Here is a 21,097-nt window from a genome sequence, read left to right on the forward strand (position 1 = left end):
GGCAGATAAATTTGGGTACCCTCGGGATAGTCTCACAGCCTGTAGGTTCATGGCTTGACTAAGGAACAGAGTTTTGTGGGAAGGAAAAGATGTATCTTCTGCTAGCAGGGCACATGACATAGGCAAGAGGGTAGGGAAGCTGTTTTTCAGCTTCCACTGGCCCCCTGGCTGAATATCTTTATGTAGAACAAGTTGCACAGCTGAATTTGATGTCCCTGTGCCTCCCTTATGGTTTCAATAGTCTCATGCTTAGGCTATATATTTCAGAAGAGTCCACAAAGTACCATGGACAAGGAAGACCACTGCTGAACTGTTTGTGGTATTGGACAGGTGGAGGCAGCGCTGGTATTCAGCACTTGAGAGATGGAAGTAAAATGTGTGGATGTCCAATATGGAATGCTATGTAGGTACCAGAAGCAATGAACTGGGGATTGCACCAACAAGTGCAACAGGGATAAAGCCTTAAAAAGAATGGTGAGTGAAAACAGTAGAAAATAAGATGATCCCTAAAGTCCAATGCCATTATTACAATTAAAAAAATGCACTAATGAAAATACTATACATTTTTCGAAAATATATATCCAAGCACTGTAGCATGACTTCCTATGGAGGCTGAGGATGAGGTGGGAGTAGGGATGGGATGGATAAAGGAGAAAAAAAAAAAGAGAGGAATCTTGCACGTTTCAGAGAACTCCAACCTTGCACTTGGAATCTAAAAGGGGTGGAAGAGGAGGGAGATAGTGAAAGAGAGGAGAGGGAGAAGAAAGGAGTCTCGGATACCAGGCAGATATTCACGACATGGCTTCACACACGTTTTTCCAGAGTGCCTCTTCCTCTGCCCCCTATCTTCCTCACCACTAGTGACTAAACCCTTTGGGGGCAAGGTCTGTGTTTTCTCTGCCTTAGTGCGCTCCGCCCCCCCCCCCCCCCCCCCCCCCCCCCCCGCCGCGTCCTGCGTATAGTAGCTATAGTCATAAGGGTTAGAATTGACTCTAGATTATTTCTTGTTCCCCTGACCAGGTCACCAATATGACAGAGGGCAGAGTGTGACTGACGGTCTTTCCTAATTCACAGCCCTCTGATTACAGACCGTCTTCTACGTATTAGTCCCCGGTTCTCCACTGACAGCTCCCAGGTCTTGCCCAGTGCCTCTTCTTTCTAAGATGTTTCTATCTTCAGCGCACAGCTTGGGACTCTTCCCAGTCCCCAAGAGGCACCGCCCTTCATCTTTGTGCTTCCGCCCCATTCAGAATATTTGCATACGACTCTGGGAAACACCGCCCTGGAGCAGGCCTCGGAGGCTCCACCTCTTTCGAACGTCCTCCGGCGCCGGCACAGGGCGTGGCGGTTGCCAGGAGACCGGAGGACGCGCCGCGCGCAGGGTTTCGCCCCCTTTTGGGGGGTACAAGTAACTTGGCTCTGTTTTAGATGCTGGGGGCGGTGCATAGCCCATTCCTCAGACTCCCGCCCAGTTTCCGAGACCTCCACCACAGCCTCTGAGGCCACCCACAGAGCCCGTCAGGATGGCCGAGGTCAGAAGTCGGTGCCCCTCTCTCTGTCCTCCCTTGCTCACTCAACCCCTCCCAGTCCCGTCGTATCTCTTCTACTGTAGACTTACCTTCTGTCACATTCACTGATTTCCAGTATTCCCCCAGTCAACACCCTATCTCCACCTGCAGCTTCACCCCCCCGCCCGTCCCCGGCCCCTGGCTCCCGGCCCCTGGCCCCCGTGCCCTTAGGCTCCGGCCCCATTATCTTTTGCCTCTCCTTCCATTGGGTGGACACCCCCACCCCACCCTATTTAACTGGTGCTGTGCTAAGCACAGTAGGAAATCAGTAAGTTCCCAGACTCACACAAGAAAGGCCCCACCCCTAGGTTTTGAGCCGTTATCTACAGAAGAGATAAACACAGAAACACTGATGTCTTGCTGACTGGGAGGACCTGGAAGAAGGCCTCATAAATATGCAATGTCACCCCTGTTTACCGGCCCTTGTCCACCTGTCACACCACAATTCCCTATCATCTGACCACCTGCTGTGACACATCTTCCTTAAGCTCTTCAGCCGGTCACCACTGCCCTGTGTTGTCACTGACCACTATTTTGATATCTTTAAACCCTCCATTTACTCCCTCATTTTGTAGCACAGCCCATCTTCAGCCTCACTGATGAGGGGTTAATTTCTGCAACCCTTTAATGACCCCTTGGCTGTTCTGACCCCTTGCAAGGTCCCTGTTGTCATCTGCCAGCCACAGTTCTGATCCACAATGACCCTAACCCAAATCCTTCATTGTTCCCTCAGAGCCCTTCCCCCACTCACCCATCACATAGTCAGTCCTAACCGGGATCAGCTTCGTAGTTTGTGAGGCTCAATGAAAGATGAAAATGCAGAGCTTCTTGTTAGAAAATTTATTAAGAATTTCAGCAGAGCATTAAACTAAGGATGGGGCACCTCTGGACAAGGGGCCCTGTGCAACTGCATAGTTCACATGCCCATGAAGCCAGCCCTGGTCCCAGCTTCTCTCACCACCATCATGCACCCACCTCTATTGCAGTTCCTTTTTTTTTTTTTTTTTTTTTTAGGGCTGCAGGTGCAGCATATGGAAGTTCCCAGGCTAGGGGTCAAATGGAGCTATAGCTGCCAGCCTATCCCACAGCCATGCTGGATGGGAGATGCATCTGTGGCCCTATACCTCAGCTCATGGCAACTCAGGATCCCTAACCCACTGAGTGCATCCTCGTGGATACTAGTTGGGTTTGGAACCCACTGATCCACAATGGGAACTCCTATAGTGATATATTTTTAAATGACAATATGAACAAATTTCTTTTGTTCATAAAAGTTTCTTTAAAAGTTTTCTTTTTTTTTTTAAATATTTGTCCATTCTTGTGCCAAGTGCCAGGTGTACAGGGAAAACCTTTCCTGCAAATAAATCATTAAGCTAGTGATCAAATGTTGACATTAATACCATTTACAGGGATGGAACCGAGAACATTGCCATGATAAATGTTTGTGTGTGTTCATGTTTAGCGTCAACAAGGGGAAAGCACAGAGCAGCAGCACCAGTCCTTAATAGGATTTTTCCTCCTTTGTGGAATTGCTATATTGTGCCCTTTGCAATAGTCTGCTTTTTTGTCAGGAAGAAAACCTCTGTTGAGTTTAATATTAGTGTTGATGTTGTTATACAAAATGTTATATAGATATGCTTGTGACTGTACATCTGTTTTTAAGATGTGGACTCCGTTTTGCTTGCATGTCATCTTCAGAAGTGTAATCAATAGTACAAGTGTTTTTTTTTAATTGACATATAGTTCATTTACAATGTTGTGTTAGTTTCAAGTGTACAGCTAAGTGATTCAGTTATACATACATATGTATTTTTTCTGATTCTTTTCCCTTATAGATTTTTATAAAAATTGAGTATAGTTCCCTGTGTTATACATTATGTCCTTATTGGTTACCTATTTTATATATAGTAGTGTGTATATGTTAATCCCAAGGTCCTGATTTATCCCTCAGTACAAGTGGTTTTGAAAGCCAGAAATGTGTAGACTTTCTCCATGTTGGACAAGGCAGGTTTGTCAAAGCAGAAAGTAAACTAGACTACTTACCCTGCATCTTCAGGGTGAACTTGAATTTTACTTTGCTATTGGAATTAGAGATTGTTTCAGTTTCTTTCTTTTTTTTTGAGGGGGTGGGTGGGGTAGGAAAGGATAACTTTACTGCTTTGCCAGGCAAAGGGGGCCACAGTGGGCTAATGCCCTCAAAACTGTGTGTCCCAACCTGGGGGGTGGGAGGTGAGTCTTATAGTCGAGGAGCAGGGCTGCTCATAAGGGTCAGGATGTGTGCAGGGCCTGCCTTCCTTCAATCTTGAGATCATCTGGTGTCAGGGGGTCTGATAGGCTAACTCCATCATTCCAACTCAATGCAACAGATGTTCAATCAATATTTGCTGAATAAATATATTAATCACAGATAGGCTAACTGCGAAAAACCCTCTCTCTGGAATGAAGAATGCTTCAAAAGTAGTTAACACCTTCCATTTGTTCGGGGTTTTAGTTCTGGTCTCAGGACTTGGTTCTTCAGAACTGAAGTTCAGGTTCTTTTTTTTCCATGGCATATGGAGGTTCCCAGGCTAGGGGTCCAACTGGAGCTACAGCTGCCGGCCATAGCCACAGCCACAGCAACGCCAGATTCGAGCTGCGTCAGCTTATGGCAACACCAGATCCCCGACCCACTGAGCAAGGCCAGGGATCAAACCTGCATCCTCATGGATACTAGTCGGGTTCATTAACCACTGAGCCACAATGGGAACTCCCCTGAAGTTCAGATTCTTTATGTCTCAGCCCAGAAGGAATTCGGTGAAAGGCAAAGTGATAGGTAAGAAGTAGACTTATTGAGGGAGTTCCTGTCGTGGCTCAGTGGAAGTGAGTCTGACTAGCATCCACGAGGATGCAGGTTCAACCCCTGGCCTCCCTCAGTAGGTTAAGGATCTGGTGTTGCCATGAGCTGTGGTGTAGGTCTCAGACATGGCTCAGATCTCATGTTGCTGTGGCTGTCGGAGTAGCCGTAGCTCTGATTCAACCCCTAGCCTGTGAACCTCTGTGTTAAATCTTTTTTGTTTGTTTGTTTTTTGTTTTAGCTAACCTGTGGAATATGGAAGTTCCTGGTCCAGGGATTCAACAAGCCCCAGCAGCAACCCAAGCTGCTGCAGTGACAATGCCAGATCCCTAACCTGCTGTACAGCAAGGGAACTCCCCTTCCCCCTCTTTTTTTTGTTAAAGCCCTTTTTGTATAGAATATCAAAGCATAATATTGCAAACATTAAATGAAACCTTCCAAACCTTATCAGTTCTTTGCTCAAAAATCTAAGCAGTTCCCTATGGCTTACAGAATAATCCACTCCATATTTCTTTTTTCTTTTTGTCTTTTTGCCTTTTCTAGGGCCACACCCACGGCATATGGAAGTTCCCAGGCTAGGGGTCTAATCAGAGCTGTAGCCACTGGCCTTTGCCAGAGCCACAGCAACTTGGGATCTGAGCCACCTCTGGGACCTACACTACAGTTCATGGCAACGCCAGATCGTTAACCCACTGAGCAAGGCCAGGGATCGAACCCGCAACCTCATGGTTCCTTAGTCGGATTCGTTAGCCACTGAGCCACAACGGGAACTCCCACTCCATATTTCTTAGAATATCATTCAAGGCCTCCAGTCTGTCCCTAACTCCCTATCTAGCTTCCTGTCATACTTCTTATACTTTAGCTAACTTGAGCTTCTTAACCATTCTCAAATTCTGGATACTTGCTTGGCCCTGAGCCTTTGGTCAAGCTTTGCCGTGGGTCAGAAATATCCTCCTCTTTACATCTACCTGTCATAACTCCAGTCTCCCTTTTGTGCTTGCTCAAATGCCACTTCCTTTATGAAATTTGCTTTAATTTTTGCTGCTGGGAGTAATTTTGTCTTCCTGTAGGTTCTTGTAGAACTTTGAATGTGTTCTGTGGCAGGTGTCAAATTCTATACTTCCATTATTTGCATGTGTACTCCATCAGCTCTTAATATATATTTTCTTATGGGAAGGCTGTTTATTCCTTACCTTGTTATCTCCTACAGGCTCCATCTTTCCAACTCAATGCAACAGATGTTCAATCAATATTTGCTGAATAAATATATTAATCACATGCATTCTTTTGTAATATTGTGCTGAAGGTAGTGAAGAGTAGGTGTATTAGTTGGCTAGGGCATCTGTAACAGTACCACAAACTAGGTGACTTAAAATAGCAGAAATTTATTGTTTCACGATTCTGGAGGCTAGAAGTCTGAAATCAAGATTTTGGCAGAGCCATGCTCCCTTGGAGACTGAGTAAAATCCTTCCTTGTCACTTCCTAGCTTTTGGTGGTAGCCAGAAATTCTTAGCGTTCCTTGGCTTGCAGCTGTATCAGTCTAATCTCTACTTCCATCTATCACATAGTGTTCTCATGTATGTGTGTGTGTGTGTGTGTGTGTGAATCTTTGTCTAAATTCCACCTCCTTTTAAATTGAGATATAATTGACATACAACATTGTATTAGTTTTAGGTGTGCAGCATAATGATTTAATATATGTATACATTTCAGAATGGTTACCGCAATAAGTTTCTTTATTATCCATTGCCACACAGTTACAAAATTTCCCCTCTTTTTATAAGGACACCAATCATATGGTGTTAGGACCCACTCTACTCCAGTACGACCTCAGCTTAACTAATTGTATGTGCAATGACTCTGTTTCCAAATAAGGTCGCATGCACAGTTCCTGGGCATTAGGACTTCAACATAACTTTCAGGGGAACACAATTCAACCCATAACATTTGACAAATAAGAATTCTTATATAACTAAGTCCTGGGTTCTCATCTTAGTCATGTCAGACTTGCTTGAGTTACATCTCTACATCTGGGCTGATATTTTTAAATAATTTGCTTCCCAGCGAACCATGGAAAGCAAATGTGGAGAAGGCCCATGACCATTGCCCAGGGGGCATTTCAGTATTCTTATGGAGATGAACTAGGTTAGTTTCTCTCTCTCTCTCTCTTTTTTTTTTTAGAGCCGCACCCATGGCATATGGAGGTTCCCAGGCTAGGGGTTGAATTGGAGCTGTAGCCGCTGGCCTATACCACAGCCACAGCAATGCAGGATCCAAGCTGCACCTGGGACCTACACCATAGCTCATGGCAACACTGGATCCTTAACCCATTGAGTGAGGCCAGGGATCAAACCTTCATCCTCATGGATGCTAGTCAGATTCGTTTCTGCTGAGCCACTATGGGAACTCCTTTTTTTTTTTTTTTTTTTTGACTGCCCCACAGCATATGGATTTCCCAGGCCAGGGATTAGATCTTAGCCACAGTTGTGGCCTATGCTGCAGCTGTGGCAATGCCAGATCCTTAACTCACTGTGCTGGGCTGGGGATTGAAGCTGTGTTCTAGGGCTCCAGAGATGCTGCTGATCCTGTTGTACCACAGTGGAAATTCCATAGGTTAATTTTTTAAGGGAAGCCATGGCATATTTTTAAGGAGAATATTCTATATTCTGGATGGCTTTAACAGTGAGTAAGTGTGATTTCATGGTGTCCAAAGCAAGATCTCCTTATGTCTGACCTCAGCACGCCATGGCTTCCCTCTGTCGTCCTGGGGGCAGTAAGGAACAGGCTAGGAATAATCTTAACATAATTGAAAATTTATTGAATATCTACTGTTTGCCAGGCACTTGGCTAAGTGTTTGCCATAAAATATCCCATTTAATCTAACCCTTAACACTATGTGGTAGGAAATATTATACTAATGCTAATATATACATATATATCGGCATCAGGAGAGGAGCAAGGAGGCTTCCCATCATATAATCTTAAATTGTCCTCTCGTCAGTGGCTTTTATTTTGCTTGTATGAAAGTCTTTTATTCACACATAATAACAGTCATTCCCGAGTAGTGATGGGGTAAATATTGCAATCTTCATGCCCATCTTTGCCCTTTTGAACAGGAAAAGAGTGAAAAACTAGTGCTGGAGGAAACCGCGTATGAAGAAATCGAAAGAGATTTTCAGGAGGTTCTCAATGAACTTTCAGGAGACAAAAGTTTGGAGAGATTTAGGATTGAATATGAGAAGCTTCACGCGGTCATGAAAAAGTCTTATGACAATGAAAAGCGTCTGATGGCCAAGTGCAGAGAGCTGAATGCAGAGATTGTGGTTAATTCGGCGAAGGTCGCCACCGCCCTGAAGCTCTCTCAGGATGACCAGACCACCATCGCATCCCTGAAGAAGGTGAGTGATTTGCTAGAAATGGAACCGATGGTGAGCTGCCATTAATGCAGCCCGTACCGAAAACATCATCCTTTCATGATACTTACTGGCAGCTCCCGGCTGGTAGTAAAAGAGTTATTAAGTGAAAATTTACATGATTCATATATTCATTAAGCCCAGGGAATGATGTTCATTTTCAAAGCAAATAATTAGCTTGAGTGAGTTTCACTATGCAGAAAATAGTGTAAAACCTAACTGGCTTGGTTTCTAAGAAATACTAGGTTAGCAAAAAGAATCAGCCATATGTAAGTGCAGTATTAGAAATCTCAGTATGTCTTGTTTGATGCAAGAGAAATGGTTAAATATCTCAGGATGATAGCTTGCTAGAGATATTTTCATAGTTCTACCTTTTCTGTTTTAGAAGAGATTACCTTGAGAATTTCCATATGGTAATTTTCAGGATCTTTCCTTTTATCGCCCCTTTGCTCTTGCCTATCATCCAGTCAGTTCCTTGCAATGGGAGAACAGGGATTCCGTCTGGGGGTGGGGATGGATACTGAGAGAGTGAGGCTTTGTTTTACACTTTATCTTTTCATCCTCAAGTGTGTTGCATTATTTTGAAGGTAAAACACAAACATGCCTTGTAGATTGCAGGGTGCTAAGAGGCTAAGATATTTTAATTTATAATTGAAACCCTAGTGTTCAGAAATAATTTACGAAATTTTTAGATAATTCCCTTGATATCATGTAGTTAAACATACCTCAATTTAAATGAATTTCCAAGACTAGTGCAAAATGTGACTTGCCTGTTTTTTTAGGAACCACTTAAAAAGTATTGGAGTACCAGTTAACTTACTATGTTATGTAGTTTCAGGTGTGTAGCAAAGTGAATCAGTTACACATATACATCTCTATTCCTTTTCAGAGTCTTTTCCCATATAGGTTATTACACAGTATTGAGTAGATTTACCTATGCTATACAATAGGTCCTTGTTACTTACCTGCTTTATATATAATAGTGTGTATATGTTCATCCCAACCTCCTAATTTATCCCTCCCCTCGATGTTTCCCCAGGAACCACTTTTTTTTAGGGTAGTTTTCTCTCTATTGTCATTTTTTCTCTATTGTTTCTCTCTATTGCCTCTTCTTCTCCTTGCAGAAGTACCAATATAAGAAGGCTTTCATTTATTTTATGATGAGAAAACTCCCCCACTTTTTATTGTAAATTGAAAACTGGAAATGGAAGTCATGAATTAATTACAATCTAATTGATAAAGTTGCTTTGGACAAAACTTCATATAATCTTATTTTTGTTTTAATAGCCTTCATTTGTTTTGCCAGAAATAGTACATGTGGTTGCTGTGGAAAAACATATACCATAAACTGATATTTTCTTTTGAGTCACTATGTTCTGTATTTACCCAAGGATCAACCCCTCCTGTTGCCCTCCCCCTCCCTCTCTCTCTCTTTCTCTCTCTCTCTTAATGGCATGAATGTATTAAATTAAATACTCTCTTCCACTCATTTTATTCCTTGTCAACATATAAGTAGAATATTTTTATCCTAAGCATATCGATTCATACCTGTATAAAAGGACTCATATTCCCTTTGATGAAATTTTGCGAGAAAATTAAGTAGCAGGGCAAAACTCGAGGCTGTTGCAATGTTTACTGTCCTTCATCCTTTTACTTCAATGGCTATAATTCACTTTTAAGTGCTTATGTTAATATTTCACATTGCATTCAGAATAGTTTTGCTTTTCCTCTTTAAGCATTTAGTGAGACGTCTTGGGCTTGGGTTTTTGGAAATGGGAATTACCAAGGCTGTTGTGTACAATTAGGTGACAGTGAAGACCTCATTGCTACGGATGGCTCTAAAGTTCACACTGCCATCCAGGAGCTCACTTAGGGCCTGAGGGCAAAATATGTATTAAATATGGAATCTATCAACAGCTTCAGATTAGGACTTGGATCCAAGGCTGTTCCTTCTGTAATAAAGCTTTTTTTTTTTCCCCTCCTATAAATCATCTGCACATAGCTTTAATTTTAGATTTTGTAAACCTAGCTCAACATCTTTATTAGAAATAATCCTACTAGTTATAGTGGCCCTTGCAGTATGTGAGCCTTATAGCCACATTTATCTAGGCAAATCCTTTTCCAGCACCCCTCCTTAAAACTGCTCTTCAGTACTGACTAGCTCGTTTAATGCAATGTCTGTATATATTTAATAGTGTGTAATATGTGATCATCTTTCCTCATAAATAACTTGTATATTGTAGCTGTTTTATTATTCTCTTTGTTCAGTCTGTCTTGCATTAGGAACCTAGTTTTGTTTTCTCATTGATATCCCATGGCCCATCTAGGAAATTGAAAAAGCCTGGAAGATGGTGGATTCAGCCTATGACAAAGAGCAGAAGGCGAAGGAGACAATTCTTGCCCTGAAAGAGGAAATAGTGAACCTAACCAAACTGGTTGAGCAAGGGTCTGGACTGTCCATGGACCAGGATAGCAAGTAGGTCATAACCTTCGTGAAGTGTATTGAACATGCTTTTGCAGAAGCCTCTTTCTTTAACAGACAGCCTGGGGCTTGCAGTACCATCTTAAACATTCTTTGTGAATACCAGACTCTCCTTTGTTGGGTTCTCAAGAGAGTTTTCTATTTACTGCTGTTTTTTCTTTTTCTTAATTTAATTTTATTTTGGCTGTGCCCTTGGCGTGTGGAAGTTCCCTGGCCAAGGACTGAACCCATGCCGCGGCAGCGGCAGCAGCAGCAGCACGTGCCATGGCAGTGTCAATGCCAGATCCTTAACCCACTGCGCCACCAGGGGATTCCTGTTTTTTTTTTTCTTTTTAATATTCCCTTTCTCTACACCCAAGAATTTCTAATTTGTGGTTATTGCACACTTTTGGTTCTACAGGAGCAGTGTTATGGTTTCAAAATGAGTAAAGATCTTAAGTTTATCTCTTAGACTTTTGTGTGGAATGGAACTGGCTGATTTTCTACCCAGCTTCTCATCCTCTCCCCCCACCGCCACCCCCACCCAGTCCAGCTGCCATGATTAGTCTCGTCACCATCCTTCCTATCTCCCCAGGTTCTAGGCCCGAAAACAGAGCTGCTCTTCACTCCTGCTACCCCTTCATCCCTTAAGATTACCTTGTTGACTCAGTCTTTGAAGCATCACTCCCCTCCTCCCTGTCGCCAGCCCTTCTGTTTGGTTTGAGCCCCCCTTCTCTGCTGGATTTAGCGGTAGGCTCCTAACGGTTCTCCCAGCCTTCCAGGAGACATCTCACCTCTTTACCATCTTCCATACCAGATATGTGCTTCTAAAACACGTACCTATATGCTTCTATCTCAAGCATAAACACCTTGGACAGCTACCATTTCTAAAGGATAAAGTTCAAAGGCTTGAACAGAGCTTTCCACAGATTGGCCCCAGTCAGTCTTGCTAGAGTCACATCCAGCAACACCATGCTTACTTACACCCCCATTCCTTTGGATATGCTGTTTTCATGTGCATTTGAAAAGACTGCATATTCTGATTTTTTTGAACGTCATGTCCTGAAAGTATCAAGTCTAACTTTTCCATTGTGTCATTTAGGATCTCTGTTGCCTTATTGATTTTCTGTCCAGAGGATCTGTCCATTGATGTGAGTGTGGATATGCTGTTTTCTATGTCAGGCATCCTTTTTTTTCTCTTCTCCACTCAGTAAACAACTATGCATCTTTCAACATCCATATCAAACACCATATTAAGCGTATCACTAGCAACATCTTTGTTCCAATCTCCTCCCCAGTCCGGACTCAATGGCCAAGTCGAAGAACCACAGTGGTCCCTCTTTCTATGGAACCAACACCTACCTCAAGTACAGCACCGATCACATTGTACTGAAATTAATTGTGCTTCTCTGCCCATAAGGCTGTGAACTCCTTGAAGGAAACCATCTATTTTTACTTCCCTCTAGGGATCTAGCACTGGGCAGGGCATGCAAAACCTTGCATTAATTAGTGAGTCAGGGATGAGTATACACTTCCTCAGGCATTTTTAACTGTATCCAACTGCTATCTAGGTTGCTTATGCTTTCTAGATGCATTTATCCAATGTTGATAGATAGTTCTAAATGCAGGTATTGGGGGAGGGAATAGTTAAAACACACCCAAGATGCAGTGTTTATTATAATAGACTCTATTTTCTTATTAAAGAGGTCATGCACAATCAGAGCAACTGAGAGGGAACTGATTTGGTTAGAGGGGACTTTTATGGAAATAGGAACATGATGAGGAGGAGAACTGAAGAAACCATACAGCCCAGAATTGTATCTTCGATGGTGCGTTTAGCTGTCTTTCTTCACAGGAACCTTAGAATTCAAGGTCTCCTTTCTTTTTTTCTTTCTTTTTTTTTTTTGCCTTTTCTAGGGCCGCTCCTGCAGCATATAGAGGTTCCCAGACTAGGGGTCCAATCAGAGCTGTAGCTGCCAGCCTACATCAGAGCCACAGCAACGCAGGATCTGAGCCACGTCTGTGACCTACACCACAGCTCATGGCAATGCAGGATCCTTAACCCACTGAGCAAGGCCAGGGATTGAACCCTCAACATCATGGTTCCTAGTCAGATTCGTTAACCACTGAGCCACGACGGGAACTCCAAGGTCTCCTTTCTGAAGAAGAGTCTGAATGCGGTTTTGAAGATTTTTTATTAAACAGTTATATCAAAGCTGTTGGTCAGTAAATATTGTCCACTTACTGTGTTTCTAACAGTCATTGGATGACTGTCAGCTGAAGTGTCCCAAATGCAAGTTCTCTGCTTTCTCATCTCTCAAGTAGCTGCCTTGCTCTAGACAAATTCTGCCGCACAGCTCATATCAGACATAGTTTTTCTACTTTCAAAATGCTAATTCTGCAGAAAGTCATGCCAAATCATATATATTGGCTTTTGAAATGCTGAGGTAACTAGTTTACAATTCAAATCAACGAATGTTATCACATACCCTCCAAAAACTTCAAATCCACCAGTGTTACATCGTACCTTTCAAAAACTGCATCGCGATGAATGATTTTCCAAATTTTGTTCTTGGGGACATTTTATCTGGTTGCGTCCCTTTGGGAGAAGCAAATCTCCATGGGTGAATGGGTAAAAAACAAACAAACAAAAACTGGCAATGTGTAGTGTTTGTCTACATTTATATTTCATTTTAGACTTTAGAGATGTGATATCTAATGGATATATTAAACAAATAATTTTCTAAATTGACATTTCCTTAGGGTTAATTACAAGAGTTGATAATAGCACAATCCTTTTGTTTTAACAAATTCAAATACTACAGAGATGTGGAAAATGAGTAAAAATAAGCATCCTCACAAACTCTCCCACCCTAAGTTCCACTTCTTAGAGATAACCAGTTGTCAATTTGGTGTCTGACTTTCTGGACTTCTATAAAAATGCCTATAGCGTGCATGCACATGTGTATGCACACACACACAGACACACAAACACACACAAACACACAAACATGGACTGTATTGCTTAAAAACAAGAAACGGGGAGTTCCCATTGTGCCTCGGTGATTATGAATCCAACTAGTATCCATGAGGACGCAAGTTCGATCCCTGGCCTCCCTCAGTGGGTTAAGGATCCAGTGTTGCCATGAGCTGTGGTGTAGGTTGCAGATGTGGCTCAGATCTAGCATTGCTGTGGATGTGGTGTAGGCCGGCGGCTACAGCTCTGATTTGACCCCTAGCCTGGGAACTTCCGTATGCCGTGAGTGTGGCCCTACAAAGACACACACACAAAAGAAAAAGAAAAAGAAAAAAAAGAAAAAAAGAAACAGTGTCATACAATGCACATTATTATTGGAACTTCCTCTTTTTGAGTTAACAACTCACAATTAGCTCTCCCCATCAGGACATAAAGATTTTTCTCTTTCACACCTGAACAGTGTTACTCATTGACCTGAAGTCTTTCCCTTGAAAACAAGCTCAGAGGATGACAAGAAGAATCCCTGAGTGGATGGCTGTATAGTCTGACTCCCATGTTCTTCTTTTTCAGTATCCGAGATTTGCTGAAGTTCAAGGAAGAAGTGACCAAGGAGCGAGACCAGCTCTTGTCAGAAGTGGTGAAATTACGAGAGTCCTTAGCTCAGATCACTGAACAGCAGCAAGATACAGAGCGGTCCAGGGAAGAGGCAGAACAGGCCATCAGCCAGGTCTGCTCTGCCATGGAGAGCAAGAAGAAGGGACATTACTTCCAGAAGGAGCTTTTGTCCTTCCCCAGACTCCCTTCCTGCCTTGGTCCTCTCTCAGATTAACTCCCTGGTGCCCAAACAAAGCATCCATTGATTGTTCTGCTTCTTTCTTTCTTTCTTTTTTTTTTTTGTCTTTTTTTAGGACCGCACTCATAGCATCTGGAGGGTCCCAGGTTAGGGGTCAAATTGGAGCTGTAGCCACTGGCCTACACCACAGACACAGTAAGGCTGCGACCTACACCACAACTCATGGCAATGCTGGGTCCTTAACCCACTGAGTGAGGCTAGGGATCGAACCTGCATCCTCATGGATGCTAGTCAGATTTATTTCCGCTGAGCCACGATGGGAACTCCCTGCTTGTTTCTTTGGTTTGTTTTTGCGAGAGTAGTTTTACTGAGTTGGTCTTCTTTTTTTTTTGTCTTTTGTCTTTTGTCTTTTTTGTTGTTGCTGTTGTTGTTGTTGTTGCTATTTCTTGGGCCGCTCCTGCAGCATATAGAGGTTCCCAGGCTAGGGGTTGAATCGGAGCTGTAGCCACCGGCCTACGCCAGAGCCACAGCAATGCGGGATCCGAGCCGCGTCTGCAACCTACACCACAGCTCACGGCAACGCCGGATCATTAACCCACTGAGCAAGGGCAGGGACCGAACCTGCAACCTCATGGTTCCTAGTCGGATTCGTTAACCACTGCGCCACGACGGGAACTCCTGAGTTGGTCTTCTTAATAGTCTCTGAGAAAGTCACCAAAGCAGGGAACTGCTTACATTTTTGGCCCAAGAGAGTGTCCCCTGAGAAGATCAGTGTGCCCTGCATGTGGGGATGGTGAAAGCAGTTTCTTTTGTATGGAAGCCATCTAGCTGAATCCTTCTGAACATTCTTCTGTAAAACCAGAAGTCAAATAGATAGTATACAAGTGCAGGCTCCAGGAGAAAAATGGGCCTCCTTTGAGCATGAGATAAGAAAGGTACTTTCATAGAATTTGGCCATCCATGATAAAACCATAGTACTCTGTTTAGCAATATCCAGGACTCATGGAAACCACAATTTCGTATTTAGGGTAGCTGGCTACATTTTATTTATTTTCTGTTGATGGAGAGTTTGGTGAGTTCTTTCCATGTTTGACTTCTCTAGAATTCTTGGCTTCCATTTTTAACTGGATTTTATACCTTTCTTTGTGGATTTGTTCCCACCATCAGGGTGGATGTTTGGTGCCAAGGCTTTGAAAAACAATAGAGAATACTTTTGAAAAGTTTGAATGCTGGGCTTCAAAGATGACTCTGCCACGGGAGACATGCTACTATGAAGGGACTGCCCTGGAAATGAAATATCTGAGAGAGGGAGGAACTTGGCCGGTTGAGACCTAGCCTGGCAAGGGGCTCATCTCTTTCCCTCTGTCCTTTCTGTTCCTATAGTTCCAGCAAGAAATCCAGCAACGTCAGAACGAAGCTTCGAGGGAGACTCGGAAGAAGGAAAAACTAGAGAAAGAGCTCAAGCAGATTCAGACAGACATGGACACCAGGCAGACAGAAATCAAGGCGTTGCAGCAGTACATGCAAAAGAGCAAGGAAGAGCTTCAGAAGCTGGAGCAGCAGCTAAAGGAACAGAAGGTATGCTGGGTGGGGCGGCACCATGGGTCCTGGCTGAGCAATGACCATGACTTTGGATTTTCTTTGGAAAGCAGCAAGCTGTCTTTACTACAGACGTTGATAACACAACATGTAGCCCTGCATTTGGTCTTTGAATGGCTCTTATAGAGAGAATGCCCTCCATCTCCACCCTCCTATCCTGGCCCCAGCAGGTTAATTTCTTTTTACCCTTTTATTGATGTATAACACACACACAGAAAAGTGTTTAAGTCACAGATATACAGCTTGATGAAGTTTCTCCCCTTGAACACATCTTTGTCACTTATACCCAGCCTGAGAAAATGCACCCCAGAACCCCTTGTGCCCCTCCCAGTCACTCTCTTCCTCAAAGGTCAGCTCTCTTCTGAATTCTAAGCAGAGGTGAGTTTTGCCTATTTTTGTACTGTGCAGAAATGAAATCATACAGGATGTACTTTTTTTTTTTGTCTAATGTCTTTCTCCTAATATCCTGTTTGTGAGATTCATTTATGTTGTTGCCACATAGTTATAGAACCACACTCTCCAATATGGTAGTTACTAGCCACATATGTCCATTTATATTTAAATTATTTAAAATTAAAGAAAACTAAAATTTCAGTTCTTCAGTTGCACCAACACCGTTTCAAGTACTCAGCAGCCATACAGGGCTGTATGGGACAGTGCAGATAGAGAACATTAAGTTCATTACAGATAGTTCTGTTGGACAGATCTCAGAAGACCATTCTCTCTCATCGCTCTAAGCTTTCCAGCCTTGGATATAACATGATATATTTTTAAAAATTTTTTAAAAATTTGTTTATTATTGAAGTGTTTGTTGAGTTACAATGTTATGTTAATTTCTGCTATACAGCAAAGTGACTCAGTTATGCACACACACACACATATAAATTCTTTTTAATTTTCTTTTCTGTTATGGTCTATCACAGGATATTGAATACAGGTCTCTGTGCTGTACAATAGGGCCTCGTTGTTTATCCATTCTATATGTAATAGCTTGCAGCTGCTAACTCCAGAGTCCCAATCCATTCCTCACCCACCTCCCTCCCCTTTGGCAAGCATAAGTCTGTTCTCTATATCTGTGATTCTGTTTTTGTTTAGTAAAGTTCATTTGTGTCGTGTTTTAGATACCACATATAAGTGATATCATGTGATATTTGTCTTTTTCTTTATGACTTACTTCACTTAGTGTGATAATTTCTAGGTCCATCCATGTTGCTGCAAATGGCATTATTCATTCTTTTTTATGGCTGTGTAGTATTCCACTGTATATGTGTATCTCCATCATATATATGTATCTTCTTTGTCCATTCATCTGTTGATGGACATTTAGGTGGTTTTCATAGCTTGTGCTATGAACATAGGGGTGAATGTATCTTTTTGAATTTAATTTTGTCCAGATATAGGCCCAAGAGTGGGATTGCTGGATCATATGGTAACTCTATCTCTAGTTTTTTGGAGAACCTTCATACTGTTCTCCATAGTGGCTGCACAAATTTACATTCCCACTAACAGTGTAGGAAGGTTCCCTTACCTCTGCATCCTCTCCAGCATTTTTTTTTTTGTATTTCCATGAAAATCTGATATTCATGATACCAATACCTTATAGCATTCATAAGTTGTTAAAAATAATAAGGAATTCTTTAAAAGTATTTAAGCATATAAAAGGATGTCAACAGAAAGTGAGTGGACTTTTTTTTAATCCATCATTTATTATTTGTAGACTTTCTGATGATAGCCATTCTGACTGGTGTGAACTGGTACCTCATTGTGGTTTTGGTTTGCATTTCTCTAATAATTAATGATGTTGAGCATCTTTTCATGTGCTTGTTGGCCATCTTAACAGATTTATTTTTAAGTTTCAAGGTTAGGAAACCACACTCAGTCTTTATGTTTCTTAAATATGGTACTTTTTAAAAAACATTTCCTTTGTAATAACAGTTTAAGGAAACACAAATGCTAGTCTGTCTTTTTTAATTTCTTAAAGAACAAATTCATGCCATTGAAAAAAAATCACTTATTGAAAATATATTCTCTTAGGAAGTTTCCAAAGTACTTTTCAAGCCATACATCATTTTTCCACTTAAAAAATTAGATATTAGGAGTTCTCGTCGTGGTGCAGCAGAAACAAATCCGACTAGGAACCATGAGGTTGTGGGTTCGATCCCTGCCCTTGCTCAGTGGGTTAAGGATCTGGCATTGCCGTGACCTGTTGTGTAGGTCGCAGATGCAGCTAGGATCTGGCGTTGCTGTGGCTCCGATGTAGGCTGGCAGCTGTAGCTCCGATTTGACCCCTAGCCTGGGAACCTCCATATGCTGTGGGTGCGGCCCTAAAAAAGGACAAAAGACAAAAAAAAATTAGATATTAGAATGCACTTATTTTTCAGTTTCTTTATTAATTTTATATAAAGCCAGAAATCAAATAGATAACGTATAATGTGCAGAATCCACTAGAAAAAACTTAGGCTTCTTTGAGCATGAAATTTGAGGGTTTTTGCTCATCATAATAAAACTATAGCACTGTCTATCAATACCCAGGACTCATGGAAAACAGTTTCATTTTAAGCATAGCTAACTATATTTTATTTAGTTTCTATTGATAGGAAGTGGGATGGATTCTTTCTGTGTTTAACTTTTGCTTGACTGGAAGTTTATCTATTGGAGTAAGTGACTTTGAAACCATCTTCCCTTTTTTCCTTTATTTTATTCCTTATTTTTGATATCGCTCCATCTCCCAATATTTTCTTAATGGAAATGACCTCCCAAAATATAACCCTTTGTTTTATATATTTATGTCCTTCTCAGGATAGAAAAATCTGACCGATGCTGAAGTCAGGCAGATAGAAATCATTCCATTGCTGCTCCATGGTTTTGACTTAAGATGGTTTAAGAGGAATTGTCTCCATGTTGGTGTTAGTCAATGGTTCTGTTCACGAAAAAGTTGTAGGCATATTAATGCCGGATTTGCTTCTGAAGATGTATCTTGTGAGCCCCACAGCCAAAAAAGCCTGTTTGAATCTCTAGCTCATTTGCAATGATTATAGCAATTGTTTCGTGTGCGAAGCCTGCCAAATGGCAAACAGGCATTAAAATATTTATCCACCACCTGTGAACAAGACTTCCCAAGGCTCCCAGAAAAAAAAATTATGCTCTCTGTGTTATTCATAAGAAGGCATCATTTCCCTCAGCCATTTAACATTCATCATATTTGAGTGCATTTGTGCTTTCACTGGAGAGAAAGAGCAGTTTCTGCAAAGACAAAAAAAGTGTGGTTGCCGTGCTTGTCCCAGGAGGTCTGCAGGGATGGCGGCGGGGGGGAGGTCCTGCATGGATGTGCAGCTACTGTAATCAGATTCAAACGCCTTAACCAGCTCGTTCTTCTGCATCTTTCAGATCCTGAATGAGAGAGCTGCAAAGGAGCTGGAGCAGTTTCAGATGAGAAATGCTAAACTTCAGCAAGAGAATGAACAGCACAGTTTGGTTTGTGAGCAGCTCTCCCAGGAAAATCAGCAGAAGGCGTTGGAGCTCAAAGTAAATAAATACCGAGTGACATATCTGTTCCCTGCTGGGCTCTCCTTCATTCCCCATTGATAAAGGCTGGCCGATGCTGTTGGAGCCTTTGATTGGATAAACTGTATTAGACTTAGTCCATCAGAGGCAGGTGTAAACAATGATTGCTTTATGCCTGGAAGCAGACAATTTGATAACTTCCATTCTTATAACATTGCAAACCTGATTGTCGATCATGTGATTATGCAAATGCTTTCCAAAGCAAGCTTAGATGTTCATGTTCATCTCTGTAATTCAAGTGACAAGGTGCTCAGAACTAGAAACCATTTACACGTGTGAGTGTTGAAGAAGTCCAATTATATATATTTTGCTACGTGTGTGGAGAAGGTGGAATGGGGGGGTGGGGGATGGATTAGTACTATGTGATATCTGCTCTTAGGACTGTAGAATCATGATTTTCACTTCTGTCCAAAGTAAATTTCAAGTCAGCTTTTCTGTTCTTTCTGCCCTCATTAAAGAGTGCTTGCAAATTAAGTTGGGATAACAGTTTTATTCTTGGGTACATACTGTATGCCTACATGCTTAGCAGAGCAGCTTTATGTTTATCACCAATTCTGAACAATTCATAAGCCATCCTCTGGTTTTATTAGAATACGGGGCATAAAATTACTGGCCAATCAGAAAAATACATTGATTCGAGTAGTAAATCTTAACAATTTTTGCATCACAGCCACTTTTGAGAATCTGATGAAAGCATGTCCGTGCATTTACATGTACACAACCCCCCCCCCCCACACACACACTTATTCGCACACCTTGTATTTGGTTTGTGTGCAGTCTTAGAGATTTACAAGGCTTTTCTGGAGTCTAACCATGGGATCTGGATTAAGAACTACTGAATTAGAACATCTTATTGTTTCAATTGAAAAGGACCATAGAGCAACTAGTTTGAACCTGATAGGATCTGAGACCGAGGAACATTTAAGCAGTCCAGTATGATTTGACTCAAAACCATTCTTTATGAGAATGCTCCAAAGCTGAAGCAGAAATGAAGCAACTACCAAAGGCAAAATAATGTATTAGTCCCTAAGGTGAAATTAAAGTGAGAAGACTTATGCCATTACTTCTCTCCTTTGATAACACGAATGGGGCACCTTGAAAGATGGAATATTTTTGTTATCAGATCCTGAACCTATGGGATTCTGCTTCTGGCAGTGATCTGAGGATAACATATCTGGCTAAGCGCAGTCTCCTCATTGTCAAGAACTGCAGATAATTGCTACCCTTTATTTGTAGAAGAATCACGAGTTGCTTTCTCAGCCATTTCTAAGAATGGCGAATTAAAAAAAATGAATTTAATTTGAATTAAAAAATTGATAGAACTTGAAATACATAGACAAAAATCTGTGTTTTCCTTTGCTAGAATTACTGTCTTCATACCTTTTGCCATCATGTAGACTTGCCTATTAGTGTTACTTTGTCCACCTTCCACATGTACAGTCATAGACTCATATACTCTGAAGAAAGAGGACCTCCTTTCTAATGTACGTAATTGCATCACAGTGGTCATGTGGGTCCAAAAGACTCAATTAAAAAAATTTTTTTTTTGCGCTTTTTTTTAGAGCTGCACCTGTGGCACATGGAAGTTCCTAGGCTAGGGGTCCAGTCGGAGCTATAGCTGCCCGCCTATACCACAGCCACAGCAACGAGGGATCTGAGCCCCATCTGCTACCCACACCACAGCTCATAGCAACACTGGGTCCTTAACCCACTGAGCTAGGTCAGGGATGAGCCCATGTCCTCATGGATACTAGTTGGGTTCATTACCGCTGAGCCGCAATGGGAACTCCCAAAACTCAAAATTTTATAACATGTTAATAGCCTTGAAGAGAGATCACTTAGTGAGTCTATGAATGTTGCCAATCAATGCAGCATTTGTACACAAATT

At 41.9% G+C, this 21,097-nt stretch overlaps 1 protein-coding gene across 2 annotated transcripts in view; it reads left to right on the plus strand.

Moving 5' to 3' along the window:
* The first annotated feature begins 1,388 nt into the window (after positions 1-1,388).
* Positions 1,389-21,097, plus strand: part of CFAP58 (cilia and flagella associated protein 58) — a 118,329-nt gene continuing 98,620 nt past the window's right edge. For both annotated transcript variants that reach the window (XM_047762055.1, XM_047762056.1), the window contains exons 1-6: positions 1,389-1,532; positions 7,519-7,800; positions 10,143-10,291; positions 13,824-13,980; positions 15,430-15,624; positions 19,033-19,170. In XM_047762055.1, coding sequence (XP_047618011.1) covers positions 1,524-1,532; positions 7,519-7,800; positions 10,143-10,291; positions 13,824-13,980; positions 15,430-15,624; positions 19,033-19,170 — 930 coding nt within the window. In that variant the 5' untranslated portion in view covers positions 1,389-1,523. The remainder of the gene's footprint in view (positions 1,533-7,518; positions 7,801-10,142; positions 10,292-13,823; positions 13,981-15,429; positions 15,625-19,032; positions 19,171-21,097) is intronic.

Source organism: Phacochoerus africanus, chromosome 15, assembly GCF_016906955.1.
Source record: "Phacochoerus africanus isolate WHEZ1 chromosome 15, ROS_Pafr_v1, whole genome shotgun sequence".
NCBI lineage: Eukaryota > Metazoa > Chordata > Mammalia > Artiodactyla > Suidae > Phacochoerus > Phacochoerus africanus.